Genomic DNA, 23,293 nt, shown 5'->3' with positions numbered 1-23,293 from the left:
GTAGCTCAGTTGGTTAAGGGTCTGTCTTTGGCTCAGGTCATAGTCCCAGGTCCTGGGTTGGAGCCCTGCATCCTATCAGGCTCCCTGCTCAGAGGGAAGTCTGTTTCTCCCTCTGCCCCTCCCCCCTGCTCATGCTCTCTCTCACTTGCTCGCTCACTCTCACTCTCATAAAGTAAATAAAATCTTCAAAAACAAACAAACAAACAAACAAAAAACAGAAAGGGTGGTGTGAGCCAATGGTACAGCTGGAGTGGGGAAGTAGTTAGTAAGCCTGGAATATGGTTAGTGGAAAGCTTCACCAGCATTCCCCTTTAACTTCCGAAGAAAGAGCAAATTCCCTGGAAGAGTTAACAGTAGGAGCTGTGGGACCATATCTGTTCCAAATCCCCTCACTGCTCCTATATATCCTAATGGCTTCTTGTCACTGTTCAACCAAGGGCATTGTCTACCCACAGTAATGTGCATGGTTCACACAAGGGGAAGGTCAAGAGCATCAGGGAATCAACACATGTTAGAAGTAGCCCTCTACCAATGATGCATGGGAATTGATGGATAAATATGACAAATTCCTCACCTTTCAGATGAGACAACTCTGGGGCCTGTTTACCTCTCCCACAGTGGTAACCTGCTCATCAAAGTACCCTGAACTGGATTCTTCCCTTTCTTGTTTTATATTCCTCTTCCTCCAGCTGTGCTTCTTGGGATCACCTCTCAACACTGCTGATACTCAGGTCCTTGTTCTGACACTCAATGTCTGATTCCGGAGTTCCCAGACCAGGGCAGTGGGGAATCGAGGTACTTGATGTCTCACTCGGACCATATTTAGGCTCATCTCATATCCCTCTTTGCACTGAACCCCACATTTACTCTTGGTAATCACCTGCATGCCCAAACTTCCATGCCACACCAGCACCACTCATCCTTGTTCTTTTCCACAGAAATCCAGGATTATCAACTTGGCATTCAAAGACCTCCACACTTGGTACTGACTTCCCTTCCCTTTCTCCTATTCCACTCCATCCCCATGCGTGTATTTCAGCTACACTGTTCTACCCTCCACTCTTCAATATGCCTTTCAGAAGTTCTTACCTCCTTGCTTCTACACAAATGTTTCCCTGTGCCCCCAAAAGGCTTTTGAAAAGCTTACCTCCATTATCACCAAACCTCATTTACACTGCTGAAAAGAATTTTGTTTCCAACTGCTTGACCTCTTCCCCATTCTCAGAGTTGTAATTGAAGATGTGGATTTTAGTTTAGATTCTAGTTGCTGGGCTGTGTTTAAATGTGACAGTGTACCAACACTGGCTAAGTGAGACCGTGAGATTCATATGGAGTACATGAACATTAAATTAGAATATGCAAGAAAATCCTTTGTCCAGGCGCTTTGAAAGAATTTCACTGACAACGTAAGTAATATTTCTACCTTTCAAATTCAGGTTTATGTATGTGGCATTTTACTGACATGGGGCTTAGCTCTATTTTTTTGGCTTCCTGCTGAGAATATGGTAAACACAGTAAAGCCTCCCTAATCTTGAATTCCTCTTTCATGAAATCTTAGCCTTGGGGATTTACTTTTGTCTATCTCTTTGACAACCTTGAGGATATTAGATCATGAAAATGAAAATGGTTGAGATGTGTGAGGGTTTTTTTTTTTTTTTTGAGAGAGAGATGTGTAAGTTTTAAAATCTCACTAAACACTGGGATGAAGGGCCAGAAAAAAAAAAAGCTTCTTGATATGCATTTTATTTGCTACAAAGCAAAACAAATTTACAAACACATCCTTGAAATCAGAGGAAACAGAATACCTGAAGAGTTTCTAGGTAACAAGGAATGGTAATTTGAAATGCATCATATTTCACCCTATTTAAGCCAAGAAGCATGATAGGGCGATGAAGAGCATGGCTTCTAGATTGGCTCAAAATCCTGGCCCCATCACTTACTAGCTGTGTGATCTTGGGCAAGTGCAAAACCTTCATCTTCAGTCTTGTCACCTATAAAATGGGTATAATGATAAACCCTACCTCTCAGGGCTGTTGGGAGGGCAGGCAAACTAATAGGTCTATTATTTAACTTTAGTTTGCATATATACAGCTCTCTTAACAGCATATTGTAGGTACCTTATAAGCTCCATTATAATTATTGTCATCATTATTATATGATGTCTTCAGTAGTTATTTTATTTAGTGGTTATACTTTCTTGCTTGAGGAACTTGAATTTTTTTTTAAAGGTTTGTCTCATCTTGAGTCCTATTTTCTCTACACAGTCTTTAGTTTCTCATTTGAAAATTCTTCTATCACATATTTTTATTTATTTTTTCTTTTGTAGTCACCCACTCCTTGCATTTTAATAGTGGGGCTGCTTTTCCAACAATTATTTATATGGAGTCACCACTGCCAGGCGAGGTTATGCTATGCTGAATACTTTATTTATATATTTTATGTAAACATAATTTGCTTTGTAGGCACAATGTAACAAAAGCTCTAAAGCCACAAATACGTTAGACAATGTTTCAGTTCACTCCAATCAAGTTTAAATGACAGAGAAGCCTTCGCAGTTCCTTTAAGGCAAACTGAGACTTTCTTTATACTTCCTTCAGAAAACCAATCACGTGACAGGAAGAAGGTGCTTAAAATGAAGAGTGCATTAAATGGCTAATTTTGGCATTTTCTTTCTCCCGTTCTTCAAGGCATAACTGGACCTTGATAGTCAAACTCTAGTTTTCTCTTCTCACTCTGTATTTTGAAGAGACAAAAGGGTTTTCTTTAACCAGCTGCCATTATTTGTGATGACTGTATTAATTTTGCTAGTTGAAAAACAGATTTGGGGAAGCATGATTTTTTTAATGACTCTCCTCTGGACAGAACAAAGGCCATTTGGATTCTGCACGTTCCTGCTCCCCTCACAGAGGACAGCCCTGATTTGGCACCAATGGCTCTTTGTTACCCCAGCCCTAGAAAATGCCGTTTCTGTCCAGCTCACCAAGAATGTCACTTGGGTAGTGGTTCTTCATAAAACCTCACCGTCAGCTTGGTTATGGGAGAAATATGATCAATAATACATCGTTTAGTGAAAGTGTTGGGGGGCAGGTGATAAACCTCCACATTATCTTTCCAAATGGCCCAGAAATGAAATATTGGTGAGTCCTGGGGTCTGAACAGAAGATGGTGGGAGTGTCTTCTTCTGAGATAGTCTCATCTCTCTGCTCATCAGATGGCAGCACCCCTTCTTGTCTCCATATTTTACACGGACATTCACAATGAGGAGAAACTCCCTTCAGATAAATATTTGGCATAAATAAGTCACCATCACAAGCTTAGGATAGGAAAAAAGAACATGATTAATGAGGTGTATTTGTTACAAAAGGACTTTGGAAATAAAAAGGTAATTGCTGGAATGCATTCCTTCCCGTCGTTTGGGGGAAAGAGCTGGTTCTACCCTAAGGCTCACTGGTGGAGAGATGGGGCAATCAGGGAGCCGTCCAAGGTCTTCCAGAAGGCAGAGTGACTTAGGGTGCTAATCATGTGGGCTCCTTGTGTCTCCAGCTTGGTTTGTGAGTGAAGGAGTCACCCTTTGAGCCAAAAGGAGTGGGAGGAAGGAATAAGGAGCCCCCTTGTGGAGACACTGAGCCTCTCTCACATCCTTCAGGGGAAAATTATTCACCTCAAGACATGTCAAGTATGGTGGGGCGGGGTGTGGGGTTTCTTAAGAGTTTAGGAGCTGGGAAGTTAGACAACGGTGTGTAAGCAAGTAGTTTGGTCCCTGATTTCCAAAAAGCAGGGGCTTGCAAAGAGTCTGCACCATACTTTTATATTTTAGAGGAGAGGAACTGCACATTTGGCATCAGATACTGAACATCAACCGTTTGTATCGCTAGAGTTTGTTACATGTCAGAGCATGCTTTGGCAAGAAAAGAGATACTCATTGATTTTTTTTTCCTAATATGGTCTACAAGGGAGGTCTTCTTGGGGGATCCTCGGGAAAGGTAGCTGCTTACTACCTGGAAATGAAAAGAGCAAAATCAGTAATGCCCATGGCAAGTGTGCAGACATAGGCAAATCTCAGTAATGACTTCTGAAATAGTCCCACACGTGGTGAGTTTTCTTAAAATTAAAAGAAACTACACATGGCAGGCAGGATTTTGCTCATGAGACCTCGTTTCAGAGGAGAAATCTCTGTGGCTAATCCTCAAACTCATGCTGTTGACCCATCTTCTATCCTGAAAAATCCACATCTACTTTCCTGCGTTGATGGTTAAGAATCAGTGAAGGGATCAAGCATCAGAGGCTGAGAGGAGAGTGGTTCAACCTTTTGACCAATAAACAACTGAATGGATGTTAGGAAGTTGCCTCTTAAATGGGGAGAGGGAAAGTACTGTTTGGAGAGATCCTAAACGTATGGGTTCATAAAAGCACCTCCTGGCCTACCCTCCTTCTGCCAGCCACATTGGCAAGTGCTCTTGTCAGAATCATGGGTGGCTGGCAGCAAAAAGTGTCATTGGCCCCAAGAATTCTAGGATCTGGACAGTGCTTTTATGATAACACCTTTCAATCCAAACTTGTCTTTGCCTATGTCTGGTCTTATAGGCATTGGGCCTGTGGGCTTGTATTAATTTGCAAGGCTGTTCTAGAACTGTCAAGAAGGACCCAAAGATGGATGGTTTTGAAGTAGGAGAGAGGGGAGAGTGTAATACACAGGGGAGGGACATAATACTGCATGGAATGGGCTTGGCACTTAATTTCAAAAACAACAGTGATCAACAGCTTTTAGCTCAGCTGACTGCAGACAAACACAACACACAGTGGACTACAGCATTTGTTCACTGGGGCGCAGAGGAGCCTCCTCAGCTGGCTCTTCTTGTTCCAAACCATCCTTCACATTCTGCTGCCTGGGTCCTGGGTTACTGGATAAAGGGCATCCGCTCCTTGTTCTCGCCGTCCCCCTCGTGGTCCTCCTCCTCTTCTCCCGCCTCGCTGGTCTCTGTGCTATCATTGGCCATCTGCAGTTCAACAGAGGACGTGTTAGAGGGTCTGCAGTCTGTGTCGTACCTTCTTCAAGCATCTGAGGAAACCCCCTTGGGAAGGACTTTTTTTGAGGGCTAAGAGTTAGGGTTGCTTTCTTCCCCCCGGAAGGGGGTGTGGTGCTGGCCATCTTATGTTGGGTGTCCTAAGAAGCAGACTCTGAGATAAGGATTTGAGAGCAAATCATTGGAATTTGGGAGATGTTCCAGGAAGCACAGGGAGGGAGGGAGGAGATGAGGCAGAAGAGGCAAGGAAGTCAGTACAGGGTGTGTTAATAAGTAGGCTCCTACTGTGGGCAAGTGGGGCTCAGTCATGCTGGGGGCCACTGGGAGCCAGTGAGGGACATACCTCACAGTTGTCCCACATGAGGGGTAAGAAGCCAGGGAATGGCTATGGTGGCTTATTGCCCTGGCATCTCTGGCCAGTTGTGTACATACTGGCCAAACATGCTCCTGTGGCTGGAGGCTCTCAGGCAAAGGGGTCAGGTGCTGGGGGAAATGGGGCACTCCTAGCATCCACCGCACAGACTGGCCAGGGTTCAAATCCTGGTGCTGTCACTTACTAAGAGCCAGAACAACAATGCTAGCGCCCGTGTGTTTGTCTGCTTTGTTGTCTACATCCCCCCACTGGAATGTCGTTTCTGGGAAGCCATGTACTTTGGCTCTAGCCAGGAGCACATAAGAGCCCTTCTGAGGTTCAGGAACGAGGACCATAGCATACGCCAAGGCAGGCCCTGAGCTCTTACACTCAGAGTTGGGCTTTTCAGCTCCTGCTCTGATGAGAATCCCCCGTGGTCAAACAGGCCTTCCTAAAGCCCAACGGCCCAGCAGGACCTCATATGTTACAGAAACAGGCGGGAAGCTGATGCCAATTATCCTGCTTAAAAGCAACAAACTGTCCGGAATGGTCTAGATCTCCTCTACTGATAGGGTACAATAGAGCTGGTCTTGTGTTTGAAGAACAACATAGATGTACAGAGCACCCGGGACCCAGCCCCCTTCTCCTCCCTAGTCTCAACCACTCGTCTGCTTTCAAATAGTTGCTGGCAGAGTCCTGGGACTTAGTAAGCACTTAATAAACAAAGTCCCTGTTGTTATCAGTCCCTTGCATTTTGTAAAATGCTCTCTCATGAAGTCACCCTTCATTGAGTGAAACGACTATCATTCCTAAACTATATTATGGTTATAAAGACCAAGGAAACACTTAAAACACACACACACACACACACACACACACACACACACACACACAGTAAAAGATACAAAGATTTTAGTTCTCTTTTACAAATGTCTGATGCAGGTTTAAGATGAAACAGGTGAGAGAGCAAACAAAAAAACCCTTCCTAAGTATTTTCTTTGTAAAACCTTTCCTAGAACTTAGTATGCATGAGACAATGCTTTATGTGTATCATTCTACCTGACTTGTGGGAATCGATCTAGCTCCAGTTTACAGGCAGGGATACTGAAGACGGAGTGGCAGAATAATTGCCCAGGGTCACACACAGGAAATCAGAGCCAGGCTTCAAATCCACGCAGTCTGATGGCACCATGTGGTGACCACCACACTACATTGCCCACCCCCCTCCCACCAGTGGCCCTTCCTTGCAAGAGGGTTGGGGTGTGAGTGTGACATGCTTCACTCCTGGCGGGATCCCTGGATGTAAGGGTATCATCTTGACGAAAGGAAACAAAATCAATGCATTCTTCAGGAGGCGTCTCGGAAGCAGGTGGCATCCTTCTGTTGAATATGTGAATGTGAATTTATTTGATTTTACCAGGAATTCCTCCCACTTGTGGCAGCCAAGAGGCAGCACTCGCAGTAGACGCAGGTTGATTATTCCTGTCCTTTCCTGACTGCCCTGAGATTGCTCTTGAAATGCTGTCACTGAAGCATCTTCCTTTCCCTTTTATCCTGCATCCCAGTTTTGTGACTAATCGCTCATTTGCACAATAATTTGATTACTCTGGTCTGCTGCGCCATCCAGAACTGCTTGTACATCCCCCTACCCGACCTGTGCCAGCACCTGATAGACCCTCTTGTGTTGAACGGATCCCTTTGCTTTTAACTCACCAGTGGAGTCGGGGCCTTCTCTACATCCAGAATTAATTTGCCGATGTTCCCCCGGTCGTGGATCCGCTGCATGGCCTCCTTTACCTGAGAGGAGAAAAACGGAAACGCTGGTTGGGTGAGAAGTATCCCGGGTGGAAAAGCCGAACCACTCGCCACCCACCTGGGCGCGCTGTGGTTCAAGGTTAGCCCCTAAGCCAGCGGTGGTTTGGGACACTGGGTGCAGATAAATTCTGGTTGTGTCACTCATGCACTCCAAGCTTGTGCAAGCAACTTGATCTTCTGGGTCTAAGAAATGAAAGTAATAGTTCCTGAAATAAGACGGAAATTTTCTTAAAAAACAAAAGTCGGGAGGTGGGGTGGGGTGGGGAGGACAGTACTGTGAAGTTCTAAGAGACACAGGGCACATCAGCCAGAGTAAATTTTAACCAGTAAAATTATTTTTTCCAGAGTCCCTTGTGCCCTGCTTACCAAAATGTTACATAACTCTGATTCACAGTTTAACTAAAATGACCCATGGCCCAGGCTGAACTATATTCAGGAAAATTCCTTTTGGTTACTCCTGGCTATTGGGTGGAAATTTTGTTTCCACCTAAGTAGAGATTTATCCAGAGCTAGTATTGTCCCGCAGAGAAGAAGACCTAGTTTTCCTTTAAATGATAGGGGCTTGTCAGGTCAAGCCCCTCTAAAAGAAGCAAGCCTGTGCGGTCATCCGATTTATGCTTGAGCATTTCATTCTGTGGCTGTGCAGAGAATGAACTGCAGGGGGCGCTGTAAGGATAAAATGATATAAGGAAAGGGCAACACTACCCACACTTGGCATGAGTAAGTCCTCCACATCTCAGTGAAATCTAAATGGAAATACAACATCTATTGATTAAAAAGAAAAAAGTTACAAGAGATCTAGCCTAAATATTTTTTCTAAAGTCTCAGATTTTTAAATATTTCTGTTCATTCAGTCCACAAAATGTTAAATGTCCTTATCGGCTAGGTGCCATGGTTTTGTTTTGTTTTGTTTTGTTTTAATTTAAGCTAGGATATCTGTCATTGAGGAACTCAATCTTGGGCTGATGGAGTAGTGTTTGCTTAAAAAACCAAAGCCGTCTTCTCATTTGGATAAAAACTTGACAGAGCCATTAAAGTGTGCGTACTCTAATTGCTTTTCTGGGACTTATCCTAAAGACATAATTCAAATTGTGGGGGAAAAAACTTACCATACAAAAGATACTCAATCACAGCATTGCTTTTAATGGCAAAACACTGAAGCAACTTATATATCACAGAATAAGGGAATGGTTAAGTAAACCACAGCTCTTACATTTATCTATGGAATAGAAATATTATGTTGCTATTAAGCTGCTAATATAAAGAATGTACAGCAGGATTAAAAGCCTTTATAGTATTGGTAACTGAGAAAATCGAGATGCATGTTTTTATTTACATCCCCATAAAAACATGGACATCCTAAAATAAATAGAAAGGAATCTGGATATATGATAAAACATTAGGTAGGGGAAATTAGTGCTTTTTAACTCCAAACATTTTTATTTGGTTATCAAATTCAAATCAGTATTTAATATAAGTTAAATGCATCTTTACTTTTTTTTTTTTAGATTTTATTTATTTACTTGTCAGAGCGAGAAAGCTCACAAGCAGGGGGAGCAGCAGGCAGAGGGAGAAGCAGGCTTCCCTCTGAGCAAGGAGCCCAATGTGGGACTCAATCCCAGGACCCCGGGGATCACAACCCAAGGCAAAGGCAGACACCCAACCAACTGAGCCACCCAGGTGTCCCAGTTAAATACATCTTTAAATGTAGTCTTTGGAAAACCTAGCATTGGTTAGCATCAGCCTCTTTTATAGACTGATAGTGTCAGATGATTGTTAAATTTCCTGACCCTAATACATATGCCAATATATTTCTTTTAGTTCTGTGGTGAATAGGTGGTTAGAACCACTTGGGAGCTGAGAGAGTGGAGCTGAGAGAGTGGTTTCCCCTTGTCAGGATTCTGGACAAAACCCAGGACAGGCCTCTGCCATCTGCACTCCATAACTGCCCTCAGATAATGCCATCTTGTCTGGTCATAACAACTATTTATTGAGAATGTTTAAATATCATGGCAGACAGCTTCCAGAATGGCTCCCAGCTGCCTTTCCTCCTCACACTTACACCCATGTGTAATCCTCTTCCCTTGAAAGTGGGCTGGATCTCCTACATTGCTTCTGACCAGTAGAATATAGCAAAAGTGATGGGATGTCACCTCCAAGATGAGGTTATAAAAGACGGATTTCTGTCTGGTAGTCTCTCTCTCTGACTCTTCTTGCCTTCTTCCTCTGATGACACAAGCTGCCATGTTGTGAGCTGCCCTATGGAGAGGCCCACATGGCAAGGAACTGAGGGAGACCTCCCATCAACAGCCAGTGAGGAACCAATACCCTCAGTCCAAAAGCCCGTGAGGAACTAGATCCTGCCAGCAACCAATGGGAGAGCTCAAAAGCAGATCCTTCCCCAGTTAAGCCTGGAAATGAGACCGTGTCCCTAGTTGACACCTTGATTGAAGCTTTGGGAGATCCTCAGCCAAAGGACCCAACTAAACTGTGCCCAGACTCCTCACCCACATAAAGTGAGATCATAAGTGTTGTTTTAAGCCACTAAGTTTTGGGGGTAATTTGTTATGCAGCAATAGATAAGTAACCTTATCTTTCCTACATAATTCTTACCTTGCAAGATCTGTATTATACCCATTCTACAGGTAAGTACCTTGATGCTCAAAGATATAAGCAGTTTGTCCAAAGATTATATGGCTATCAGTCACAGAATCGTGGTTCAAACTCAGGTTTGTCAGACTTCAGAACTGATGCTTTTTCCCAATTCCACCCAGACTGTGTTTCATTTGATTCTCAAAGGCAGAGGAAGGTGGTAGGTAATGTCTCACATAATGACTTCCCAGAATTCAGTTGTTTATTACCCTGGCAAGTCATTAAGCACCTGGTAACTCCTTGGAGATTCAGAACAATTTTTGTGCTGCTTCTCCAATAAGACGGAGCCCAGGGAAACTGAAAAGCTGTTTTCCTACCAGTTAAGGCTTATTGTGATGCTAGAAAAAAGCCCCCTGAAGCGCTGGCTCTAATCTGCATATTTTGGGGATCTTTCTCCCTTCCTTCCTTCCTTCCTTTCTTTCTTTCTTTCTTTCTTTCTTTCTTTCTTTCTTTCTTTCTTTCTTTCTTTTTCTTTTCTTTCTTTCTTTCTTTCTTTCTCTCTCTCTCTGTCTCTTTCTCTTTTAAAAAGATTTTATTTAGTTGAGAGAGAGAGAGCACAAGCGGGAGGGGCAGAGGGAGAGGGAGAGAGAGAATCTCAAGCCCACTCCACGCAGTGAGTGTGGAGCCCAACATGGGGCTTAATCCCAAGACCCTGAGATCATGACCTGAGCCAAAACCAAGAGTCGGATGCTTGACCGACTGCACCACCCAGGCGCCCCCGGGAAATGAACGGACTCATTGAAGTTTCTTATGTGGGGGAGAGAGAAAGGGTTAGGAGTCTTTCCAAGAGGTGACTGAAGTAGTCTGATCCCCAGCCATGCTGTCTGAGTTTACATCCTCTTATGCTGCTCTTGGAGATGTAAAAGAGTCCTTTTGATGACAGCTTAGCGGAAAAGAATGACCATTTTTTGAGCAATTCTTTATCAGGTACAGTATGAGGCATTGCTTAATGTATGAGATACATACACTGCTTCTTTGTATCTGCACGCCTCGGGTTCACAGAAGAGAAACCTAAAGGGGAAAAATTGAAGGACTCTATCTCCGGTCACCATCTGAAAGGTGGTTAGAACCACTTGGGAGCTGAGAGAGTGGTTTCCCCTTGTCAGGATTCTGGACAAAACCCAGGACAGGGCTCTGCCATCTGCACTCCAAAACTGCCCTCAGATAACTCCATCGCAAGATAAAGTCTGCAAAAAGAGACCTTGCTCCCAAATTACCAGTTTGTAAACTGAGGTACCTCAGTAGGTGACAGTGCCCAAAAGATGGTGGTGACAACCTCCAGAAAGCTGCTTGTTCTCTCTTGGGGCTAGCATTTTTCTAAGATACACTTCTGCTTAAAACCTTTTCCTGTCGCACTTGAGAAAAGCCTAGCACACCTGCATTGCCTCATGCAGGAGCCACGAGTCACGTGTGGCACTGGACCCTTGAACGGGGGCCAGCCCAGACTTCAATGTGCTGTGAGTGTAAACCACCTGGCCAACTTCAGAGACTTAATAAGACAGAATATACACTGTCACATTCAGAATTGTTGACATCCATCGCATATTGCAAGGATAACTTGTTAAATATTCTGGGTTAAGTAAAACACATTACTAAAGTGGATTTTGCCCACATTTTACTTTTCTGAATGTGCCTACAACAGAACTGAAAACTTTGCCTGTGGCTCGCGTTATCCTTCTGCTGGGCAGCACTGGACTTGACCTTCAGGAGCTGACGTCTGTCGCTCTTTCTGGCTTCACTACTTCCTCTTACACCTCCCTGACTCCTGCCACTGGAGACTCATCTGAAGCTCCCTGGGCTTCTCAGCTTCGTGCCTCTGTATAGATCGGGTTCCTTCCTGGAGTGCGCTGGTCCTGGAGCTAACTCACATTCGTCCTGTGGCTGGTTTAGATGCCAGCCCTTCTAGGAAGCTGCTCTGCACCCCCCACCCCTGCCCCTCGCAGTTGGGGCTAAGTCTCCTTTGGCCTCCCTTGGCACCTTGGGCCAGCTAGTAATGTTGCCCTTACTCCCAGCTTAGAACTTAGCCCCTCTTTTCTACAATACAATTCTCTAAACTAGCGCCATGCAGTAGAAATAGGAAGTGAACTACAGATGTCCTAAAATTTCTCTAGTTACTCACATTAACAAATGTAGAAAGAAACTGGTGAAATTAATTTTAATAATATATTTTCTTTACCCAAATCTATCCAAAATATTAGCACTTCAATGAATACTCAGTATAATAAAGTCTTAATGAGGTATTTTATATTCCTTTTTTTTCCCCTTATGTACTACGTGTTTGGAATCCAGGGTATACTTGACACTTACAACATGTTTCAATTCAGATGAGCCACTCTTCAAGTGCGCAGTGGCTGCACATGGCTTACATGTACCATACTGGAGAGTGCAGGTCCAGATGGTGGGACAGTGGCGCCAACCTCAGGGACCCCAGTGCACAGGAGTATTTAGCATATGATAGCCTACAGAATGAATGAATGAATGAATGAATGAATGAATGAATTAGTAAGCAAGTGGGTATGTGGAGAGAGTGAGATGCCATGTGAGATGCCAAGAAACAAGAGGCTTCTTTCTCGTCTGGCCCACATCCCAGAGCCCCTGGTCCAGGAAGCTGCCTCTTGGTGGCCGGCTCAGTGCTGTCTGGGTGGCCTAGTGGAGTCTGTTTGTCATCAGGGCCATGGTCCCTCACATCCAGTCTGAGATGCCACTGCCAGCTGTGTGGCTGGCCAGATCTGGTGTTGGCGGCTGGATTTTCCAGGGCTAGGCATTCTGGGCATACTCCAGCTATCCCAGCCAGAGCTGGTGTCCCATCCAGACAGTGGGAAGAAATTTGAGTCACATCATTAAAACATCTTAAGATCCCAAGATCCTGAGCACAGAGGCTACCTGAGCTTTTTCTGATACTTCCTGTCCCTGGGAGGCCACCTTGGTACCATCCCAAGTAGATGGTGGTGGGAGGCAATGAGAGCATCACTGAGTCCTAGGCTCTGCTTTGACTCCTCAGGGTCATTCCAGCAAGTTGCTTCATCTCTGCTCCTCACCTTCTTAGTATGTTAAATGATAATAACTATTCTATCCATTCATTCATGCGGTCAGTCACTCATTCAACAGTGCCAGAGCCCTGTTCAGGAGCTGTGTATAAAGTAATGGATGACACAGATATGCTCGCTCTGTCCTGAAGTCCTCACAGTTTTGCTTATTAAATAGGCTAATCATAATAAAAAGAATCTCACAATTAAAAAATGTGTTCTTGATTTCTTTACTTAGCCCCCATGGATCGCACCCCCTCAGAGATGATCCTGTACCATTGGTTCATGCTCTAGCAAAGTCCACTGGCATTCAAGATGGCATTCAAGCATGACCTACGGGGAAAACGGTCTGGTTCAAACCATGTCGGCAGAGGAGCAGTTGCTACGGTCATTCTTATTTCTGTGTGCAGTGGAACTAGAAGAGAAGCCTGGGAAGACAATGGTGAGTTAACACCTGCGAGATCCCCTGCCGTCATGAAGTTTATGGTCCTGTGGGAGGCATAGACAATCAAAGAATGACTTGAATAAATGTAAGATTGCCACTTGATAATTCTAAGGTGGTACAAGAATGTGGAGAGGGGATTTAATCTGATTGGGAAGATCAGGGAGGGGTTCCCTGAAGAAGTGGTAATTGAGCTGGGATGTAAAGGATGAATAGGAAGTAACTAAAGCAGAAAAGGAGAGGAACCTGTTCCAAGCAGAAGGGGCCGACTATGAAAGGAGAGACTGAGAAGAGACCAGGGGGCATGAGGACAAAGAGCAAACGTGAATGTGGGGCAAGATGCTGGCAAGCTTGGTTGGAGCCTTTGGTTCTATATTCCACAGAGTTTCCAAGGATGCAGTGGCTACACTGACCATACAAATGTAGACTATCTTTCCACCTCCAGTTGCCTTCTAACTGAGTAGTCCGTTTTTTCACACTTGAATAATGAGAGTTAACAATGCTCAATCTTTGTTGGGATCTCATTTAATGTTTCATGGTCTTCAATTTCCTTTTGAATGGTGTGAAAGGCACAAAGTCATTAGGGTACAAATGACACCACTTAATAATCAAAGCATTTGGCTTGTTCCATGAATAATAATAAGCCTAGCCACCTAAAATAGGAGAAAAAATTAAGATGGGTTATTCCATGGATCACTGTGCCTATTAGGTGATAAATTAAAAGGTTTGAAAAGGAAGAAATGAGTAATACTATAATTAAGAAGCACATCTACCAATGTCATCTATGGAAGATTACTCACATTAACAACAGCCATCTTTGGGATGGCTTAAAATGCAAAGTGGGTGTTGAAAAGTAACACATTCATTGCAAGTGGACTTGGAATCTGGAATTTCTGTGTTTTGTCAAGTAGATCTAGGAGTCTAAAGTAAGTGAGCCCCCAGATTTTGAGCTAGGTGGAAGAGTGACAAAAAAGTAAAATGTCAGGGACTGTGGATTGACCCACTTGGGAAGACAGGAAAAAGATTCAGGCAACTGCTCTTTTGGACCAGTTGCACATGGGGTCTTTGCAACAATGCAAGGTGTGGGCTAGTGTGGAGAAAAGGAGGTGACAAACGTGCAGAATTGAAGGAGGCACTAACTCTCAGGGTCATGCAGGTGCTGGGTTGGCACCTGAGAGGAAGCCCCTCTTACCTTTTAACCCTTGTCACCTGTCTGGCCCCAGCTTCGTTCTGGTCCTCCAGAATGGCTGTTATTTTCTTTAAAAAAGGGTAACATTAAGTAGCTTTTAGAAGCATCTGCTTGGCAACTGGACAGACAATGGAGATGCTCTAAGAGGATTTTTCAAGGGGCCATTAGTAGGAAGTCTGGCTTAAAAGAAGTAAAGAACATTCTGAGTGTGAGGAAGAAGGAAGTCAGAAAACAAGACAGTAGAATCTGGATGGAGTAACTGATCCTTTTTCCTTCATGGGTACTTGGATGACACTGACTCTTTTGACCAAAAATATGTCGTGGTCATGAGTGTTCAAATGAATTAAACATTGAACCAAAAGCCAGGTTATTCTGCAGAAATCTGCAATCCATAACCAAGTCTATATATTCTTATCCTATTGTATTTTGAACTAAAGCAAAAGATGAAAAACAATCTAGTGAATTTTCTCCACGGTTTGTTTTATTTTATTTAACTGTGTTTCCCACTGTTGGATTTGAATGGTTGGATAGAATGGAAGTGGACACTCAGTGAATGCTTATTCCAACATGAGAGTGAGGGTTCTGGGGAGGAGGAGGAAAAGGTGCAGGAGAGGGCTCCTGGATCTGTCATACAATCCATAAGGGGACATCTGAACTGTGTTGGGGCACAAAAGAGGACGCCGTTGGGGATGAGACAAGGATGAAAACCAGGGAAGTAACTCTTAGTCTGAGACTTGAAGGTCGAGTAGAAGTTTGTCACTCAGCCAATAGAAGGACATATAACTAATCCAAGGAAATGTTGCTCAACTCAGAGAGTGAGTCATTGATGGCCACAAGAACATGGAGGGTGATGACGAGTTACACTTTGAAAATCCTCATGAATTGCTTAAGCTCCTCAAGTCTGCTGGACATGGGTAAAAAATAACCTGAGCCCCCTTCCCCTCAGGAAATTCCACATGATGGTGGTAGAACTTGCAAAATATAATTCCAACTGTTTAGTCCTTTGCTTTGACTCTTTTAGCAAAATCCTCTAACTAGGGAGAGAGACTGTATTTCTGTTCAGAGGACTCTGCTTTCTTACTAATATAACTCCTTTGCTTGGGGATAATCTAGTTATATTTAGTCACAGATTGATAACTACACCATTCCATGGTAACTGTGGACTTTCAGCCGGAGCTGCCAGACACAAGAGTTTATGGAGAAGGGTTAGAACTATAAGGAGGCCAAAGACCCTTCAAAATCTTGAAAGTTCTCAGATGGGTAGCCATGTTTTCAAAAGAATGATAGCCAGACCTGCTGACCTTTAGGAATTATAGGTTAGAAGGCAGAGGTGACCTTTCTTTAGACTTGGAGAGAAAGGGCTTGCTTGCAGGTGTTTGGGGGCATTTTTAGTACTGAAAGGAATTGAGAAGTGTTGATTATGTCATCTAGACATAGCTGTAGTTGAGACAAGGGCTAAGGTGCCAAGGATGCCAAATTCGAGGTGGCCACCAGAGTAGATATGCCTGGGACAAGTTGTCTGGTAACAGTAAATGGCCTAAAGTAAGGAACAGAAATAAGAGAGGGGTTGTGTTTGTGTTTGAGGTGCTTGCAAACAAAGTGCTCATGTAGAAAGCTGGTTCTCCACCACTTTGACTGAAGGGGGATTTCTTGAGGATCCCTCCACTTAAAGAGAAAGGATAGGAGAGGGCTAGAGGCTCTGGACCTAGCACCATAGTGATATGAAGGTTACCCCATCCGTACGTTGTATTAGGAGAAGGCAAGAGTCACAAGGAAAGAGCTCCATCTAAAAGCCAGGTAAATGTGAAGGACAAGGCAGAGGTGGTACCTCCATGGGGTGGTGGGGGGCGTTGTTCATTATCATCAGAGCAGCTGACGTGGGACGAACACTTAGCAGGTGCTGTCACCGAGCAAAGCACCTTATAGGCATGATCTCATTTCATTGCATCAGCCCTGTGAGGTAAGTGGGAGTTTGTCAGACTGTCAATCAGGGGTACATAAAAATATTCTCCCTTTTCTTCTGGAGTCCCTGATGCTCATGGAGGACAGCTGAGATGAAACTGAGGTTTAGTGAGGGAAAGTGGCTCGCCCAAGGTGAAACTGGGGAATATGGAGGAGCCGGGCTTCCAGCTGAGCTCTGTATAACTCCAGCGCTTAATGTACAGTTGCCAGGTACGCAAGCGTGGGATGAAGTGTGAGACAGGAAGGAAGGTTCTGGGGCCTGGGGCCCTGCAGGTAGGACCAGTAACACGTTACTTCCACTGTACTTGGGTACACATTACTGGTTCCTTGGTTATGACACTTATTCCCTTCCCTCTTGAAGAGTTTCTCAACCGAGGAACTACTGACATTCCGTACCAGAGAATTCTCCGTTGTGAGGGCCGTCCTGTGCATTGCAGGATATTCAACAGCATCTCTGGCCTATACTCACTCAATGCCAGCAGTACTCCCCAGTTTGACAAATAAAAATGTTTCTAGATATTGCTAAATGTCTCCTGGAGAGCAAAATCGCCTCCAGTATTATGGGAGCGTATTCCTCATTATCCCCTCTCCGTCCTCCCACTGGTCTGTGGGCTCAACGGCAGGCAGCTGCCACACCTTAGTACTCACATGACACCTTGGACAGGGACTTGCCCACAGCTGACTGGGTTCTGCTCTGTTCCTAGGACTAGGACTAGGAAGAGTGTGTGGTACACAGCAGGTGCTCAATAAGAGAAGAACACAAGGTGGTCTCTGACCTCAAAATGCTCATTGGTTCTATTAGCTTCTCTCAAAGTGTGGACTGAAGGCTGCCTCCATCAGAATCACAAAGCACGGCTTTTAAAGTGGCGTATTGGCCTCACCCTATACCTACTTATTGAGGCGGTGGAGATACTCCCCTCTAGGTGATTCAGGGGTTCTCAAGCTTTAGACCCTTGAGCTTAACTGGTTCTTCATTTAACAAATATTGACTGCCTGCTCTAAATCAGGCAGTGTGCTTGGCTGACTCATGGCAAGGAACTGGAAAGACAAGCCCCCTGCTCGGCTAAGATCCCTCTCAGAGAGTGCATCTGCGTTCCCCTTTCTCATATCTGGGTAGAGCCTAGTTTAACCCTTGGCTTATATATCACTGCATGTTAGAAAGTGGCAGAGAGCCACAGCTACAGCCCCTCCCATTCCAGGGCAACGGGGAAGGAGTCAGATGTCAGCTTTGGTTCTGCACCCTTGTGTAGACATTAAACAGCCTGACTTCTGCTCAGTGCATCAGGAAACCTTCAGGATATTGTTTTACGATGAATTAAACCAATTTACTGGCTTTGTGGGGCCCCTCAAAGGACCCAGCAGCTGAGTGTCATGTGCTCCTGGTTGGAGGGGATGATCTCTGCGGTGGTGGGGTCATAGGATATGTGTGCATCGGTTAGAATCAGTGCGTTATTGAGCAACCCGCAACCTATGGTACAGTGAGCCAGATCTTACTGTGACACGAGCAGAAAAATCAGAAGCAGAGTTGCATGCCGGAAATGCAGTGGGAAGGTTTATTTCATTTTGAGGAAGGAAAGTAGGATCTAGTGTGACCCAATGGCTAGTAGAGATGTATATCCTTGAATTAAGATATGCAAATCAGTGCTCTGCACAGTGAAAACAAATGTCCAGGAATAAAATTGTATTTAGCTATAACTACAATCAAGTAAATAATTGTTTGCATATAGACAGGAATCTGGTAATAATACCTTGAAAAAAATCACACCCAGTCTACAGCTAAACTATTCATTCTTTTCATTAAAAAAAAATTATGAACACATGGTACTGTTTGGGTAATAGTTTGTAGGGCTGCAGAAACAAAGTCCATCAAACTGGGTGGCTTAAAACAACAGCAATTTCTCAGATGATTCTGGAGGTTAAAAGGCCAAAATCAAGGTTTGATTGATTATTAGCTGCCATAATTTATAAGGAGACACGTCCCTTCATCCATTATTTAATTAGCAGTGATAATTCATACAGGAAAGGCAAGATAAATAATTGATTTTTTTTCCCTATGTTTACTGGTAGCAACAGCTTTGCAAAAGAAGCAAAATGAAGGAAGCGGAATAAAGCTTTATGAGTAAAATATTCACTACTTTAATAGTTAATATTCCTTATTTAATATTTAAAGGCAAAAAATTGAAGAAAAATGTTTATTGGGAGTACGGTAGTTATAAGAATTACAGGATATCTCTGTGTCTTACTGACATGATAAGGAGAGTAATTGTGTATTCAGTGTGACCACATCTATGTAAAATATGTATTGATATAGGTAATAATAGGTTGTATCAACCCAACAGCTCTGGCTATAGCTGAGTGGTAGGGATATGGCTAGTTTTCATGTTCTTCATTATCTGTGTTTTAAATTTTTACTTATTTATTTAACCCACCTTATTGAAGTATAATTGACATAATCAATGATTACAACTTGATGATTTTGGGGATAAGTGCATACCTGTGAAACCATCACCACCATTAAAGCCATAAACATACCCATACCCATCACCTCCCAAGCTTCCTCCTGTTCTTTTTATTATAATAATTATGTGTTATTTATGTTTTATGGTAAGAGCACTTAACATAAGATCTACCCTCTTAGCAAATGTTAAGTGCACAGTGTATACGGTGTTGTTAGCTGCAGGCCCTATGCTATACAGTAGATCTCCAGAACTTACTCATCGCATGTAACAGAAACTGGGTACCCTTCGACCCGGCCCCTGGCAGCCACTACTCTAGTCTCTGCTTCTGTAAGTGTAACTAGTTTAGATTCCACATATAAGTGAGCTTTTATTTTTTTCTGTGTTTATAAAAATGTCCACAATGAGCATGTGTTCATTGTAGACTAAGTGTCAAAAGTGATGGTGAGTTACCCTCTAAGTCTATCCATGTTGTTGCAAATGTCAAGATTTCTTTTTTTATGGCTGAATCATATTTTATACACACACACACACACACACACACACACACGCACCCCACATCCTCTTTATTCATTCATCTATGGATGGATACGGGCTTGCTTCCATATCTTGGCTATTGTAAATAATGCTGCAGTAAACATAGGGGTGCATCTATCTCTTTGAATCAGTGTTTTTGTTTTCTTTGAGTAAGTACCCTGTAGTGGAATTACTGATCTATTTTTAATTTTTTTGAGGAACCCACAGGGTATAATGCTAACTAAATCAGTCAGTCAGCGAAAGACAAATACCTTATGATTTCACTCATATGTGGAATTTAAGAAACAAAACAAATAAAGAAAAGGACAAAAAACCAGACTCTTTGCAGAGGAGAAGCTCGTGGTTGCCAGAGGGGAGGTGGGTGGCAGGGTGGGGAACACAGGTGATGGGGATTAAGAGTACACTTATCTTGATGAGCACTGAGAAGTGTATAGAATTATGGAACCATTACATTGTATACCTGCAACTAATATAACACTGTATGTTAAGTATACTTGAATAAACAAGTAGAAGAAATAATACCACTTAAAAAATAAAAGTGATAGCGAGTAAAGCAGCAACACTTTGATCATCCCAGGAGTGAATGGAAGTTACAGAGCAGGGGCAGAGGGAAGCTTATTTGGGGGCGGGGGTGGATTGGTCTGGAGCCTTTCAGGGAGATTACAAGTGACTCCAAAGTAAACGAAAGCGGCAGCCACACAAGAGAACCATGTGTTAGCACCATCAGTGTCTCTTTGAGGATGCCACATGACAGGATGCCCCGTCAGCATCAGAGGATGTCCCACCCGTGCTGCCCAAGAGGAGGCTCCTTATCTCCCACCCGACTCTCTCCAGGCCACCAGATTCTAAACTCAGCCTTTACCTGCAGAAGGCCCCTCCACTGCTACAGCCAGCCAGCCGGAGGTCTTTGCTCTCATCTCCTTGTGTGTGTTGTCTCCCCACCTCAAACCCCCCCCACCCCCCTGGCCTGCAGGAGGATTTTCCCAGCCTCCCAGTTGGCTCCAGTTTTTCCACGTTCTGGTCTGCCCTCATTCTGCTGCCAGAGCCATGATTACTGATGGATACTGTCGTTTGTCTTTCGTGCCAAAGATGCTGGGACTGCCCTGTAAATTGATACGTGATGATAGTGATTTTTGATGGCTAATACTGACCACTTAGCACATGACCTACGCACATGCTAAGGATCAAGTGTTTTTCATGGAATATTCCATTTGCTCCTCATTATAACCCCATGATGGATATACTGTAATTATTCTCATTTTACATATACAGAAAATGAGGATCGGGGAGGTTAATTAACCTGCCTAAGATCACAGACACAGTAGCTAGAAGAGCTAGGATTTTTAACCTAGACCGTTTATGAAATACAGACAGATGAAACTATTATGTCTGCGATTGCCTTAAAACGCTCGTGACAAATAGCAGGGTGGGGTAGGGCAGGGCGGGGGCAACAAAGAAAACAAAATTGACCAAACGTTACTCATTGTGGAAGCTGGGTTGACTGGTATGTGGTTGGGAGAGGGTGGTCGGTATTCTATTGCCACTTTTGAATATGTTTGGAATTTGCCAGAAAGCTTATAAAATATGCACTTTGAGCTCTGCTCTCCAACCAACAGCCGTAACAACAGTTGCAGCCCCCAAATTCTCAACCCTTACACCATCATTAGGAACCCAGTATAGATTGGAAGACGATGTTAAACCGAGGGCTTTGGGTTCTTCAGAAACTTGGCGCTAGAGAGAGAGAAGAATGTACCCTTTCAACCAAATAGCCCAGCTCTGAGAAGGTAATAACTTCCAGTATCGACCACGTGCCAGGCTGCATGTGGGGAGATGAACACACGCAGCCCCTGCCCTAGACAAGCCCAGGGCTGCCGAGGGGGGAGGCCACCGCAAAGCTCCATTCCGGTAGAGCGTGGGAAGAGCTATATTGGAGGGATGAATGAAGAGGCGTTCGAGCCAGGAGAGGAAATGACTCAATTTAGAGAAAAATGGCATTTATGTCGGGTTTGTAGAGGATAGGGAGGCGTCTTCCGGGAAGAGGAAATGCATGGGCTTGAGGCAAGAACAAAGTCGTGGAAGAGAATTTATGGCTCATTCAGGGAACTGAGTGTTAGCGAGGGGGACACTGCGTGCTGAGTTTTGATGTTTGGGCTCATTTGTGGGGACAGGGAGTGGGAGAGGCCGTCACCTAGACGCCATTGGAGGTGCACCCTGGCAGGTGGGGCACTGGACGAGGTGAGATGGGAGACCAGTGAGATCTGGGAATTAGGGATGCTGGTGGGGTGGAACTGACAAGATGCAGTGGGATATGCTGTTAAACCCCACTTCGCCTTTAAGACCATTGCAGTCTCTTTCTAGAGCCATATAATTCCCCAAAGGATAGAAAGATCCTCTAAAATGACCTATGTTTTGAAAGATTTTCCATCAAGCAGAGATGAAATCTGAGGTAATTTGATTTATCTTCATCCATTTTAATTAGCTTTGCAAACAGATGACCTTGCTAGCCCTGGAACCTTCCTTATGTCAGAGTCTGTGTGACGCTAAAGTCTAATTTCTAATTATCTGTGCCCATTTGCCAAGGCTCGGAGGGCCACCGGGGGCTAGCATCTTCTTTCCTGCGTCTTTCTTGCTTGTCTGTCAGCTGAGTTTTTTCCTCTAAGCGCCAAGGAATAGCTATTAGCCTTGAGATGGGGTTGCCATGGCAATGAGACAGCAAACAGACTCAATGGGGGAGGGGGAGGAAGATGAGGGAGGTGTTATCCAGCAACTTCCCATTCCGGTTCAGGGGCCCCCTGCCTCAGCCAACTTGTTGGCAAATAGGGGACGGAGTGGCTGAGTCATTCTTGCTCCAAAGTGGGGTTCACTGATTGGGTGGTCCAACTGGATTGATCTCTGAGGGATGGCTTTTGGACAATAGTCAGATCCTCTGGGTTCTTTGGGGGGATGGTGGATGTGGGAGGGTCCCCATAAAAGACAAAGGGTTTGGTAGAAGTTGGGGAGACAGATGGCAATTCACCCACACCAATGAGAAACTGAGGTCAAGTAGCATGGGAAATGTTTGTAGAGTCTTTAAAAAGTCTTTAAAACACCTTGCAAAGCCTTTAAATTTCTCCAACTTAGTAATTCCACTATGGGGAATACAGCCCAAGAAAATAATCCTACAAGGGGAATAATAATAGGAAAAAAATATATTCAAAATGTTTGTTGCAGTTATTAAAAAAATTAAAACCTAGATGTCCAGGAATGGGGAAACAGTTGAGTAGACTGTGACATATTAATTTGTTGGCATATTATGTGGCCATGATAATTGAACATGCTTAATAAGAGTGTCTGAAAGGAGGAAAAAAGCAGTCTGCCAAGTTTTTTAAGTAGTGTGATTATAATTTCTAAAAAATGTCAACCCCTGAACCAAAGAAAAGCAAAACCAACCCCCAAATATGAAAATACTGGAAGAAAAAAGCAACAAAGTACAATTGACCCTTGAAAAACACCAGGGTTAGAGCACCAACCCCACCCCTCAAGCCCCAGAGACAATTGAAAATCCATGTATAACTTTGGACTCCCCCAAAACTTAACTGCTAATAACCTGTTGACCGAAAGCCTTATCAATAACATAAACAGTCAATTAACATGTATTTTGTATGTTATACGTTTCATGTACTGTATTCTTACAAAGGAGTGAGCCAGAGAAAAGAAAATGTCATGAAGAAAATCATAAGGAAGAGAAAATGCATTCATAGCCTTGTATTGTAAACAATCCATGTATAAGTGGACCCACACAGTCCAAACCCATGTTGTTTAAGGGTCAGCTGTATACACAAGGGTTATCGTTGGGTGA

At 43.8% G+C, this 23,293-nt stretch overlaps 1 protein-coding gene across 1 annotated transcript in view; it reads right to left on the bottom strand.

Annotated features, from left to right (window-relative positions):
• Positions 1–1,727: 1,727 nt before the first annotated feature.
• VAT1L (vesicle amine transport 1 like) overlaps positions 1,728–23,293 on the bottom strand; it is a 137,382-nt gene continuing 115,816 nt past the window's right edge. The window contains exons 8-9 of the mRNA XM_045796052.2: positions 7,090–7,173; positions 1,728–4,997 (exon numbers count right to left, since the gene is read on the bottom strand). Coding sequence (XP_045652008.1) covers positions 4,899–4,997; positions 7,090–7,173 — 183 coding nt within the window. The 3' untranslated portion in view covers positions 1,728–4,898. The remainder of the gene's footprint in view (positions 4,998–7,089; positions 7,174–23,293) is intronic.

Source organism: Ursus americanus, chromosome 21, assembly GCF_024610735.1.
Source record: "Ursus americanus isolate L20-20 chromosome 21, mUrsAme1.1.p, whole genome shotgun sequence".
NCBI lineage: Eukaryota > Metazoa > Chordata > Mammalia > Carnivora > Ursidae > Ursus > Ursus americanus.
The sequence above is the reverse complement of the archived record's forward strand: the minus strand, read 5'-3'. Positions and strand labels throughout refer to the sequence as shown.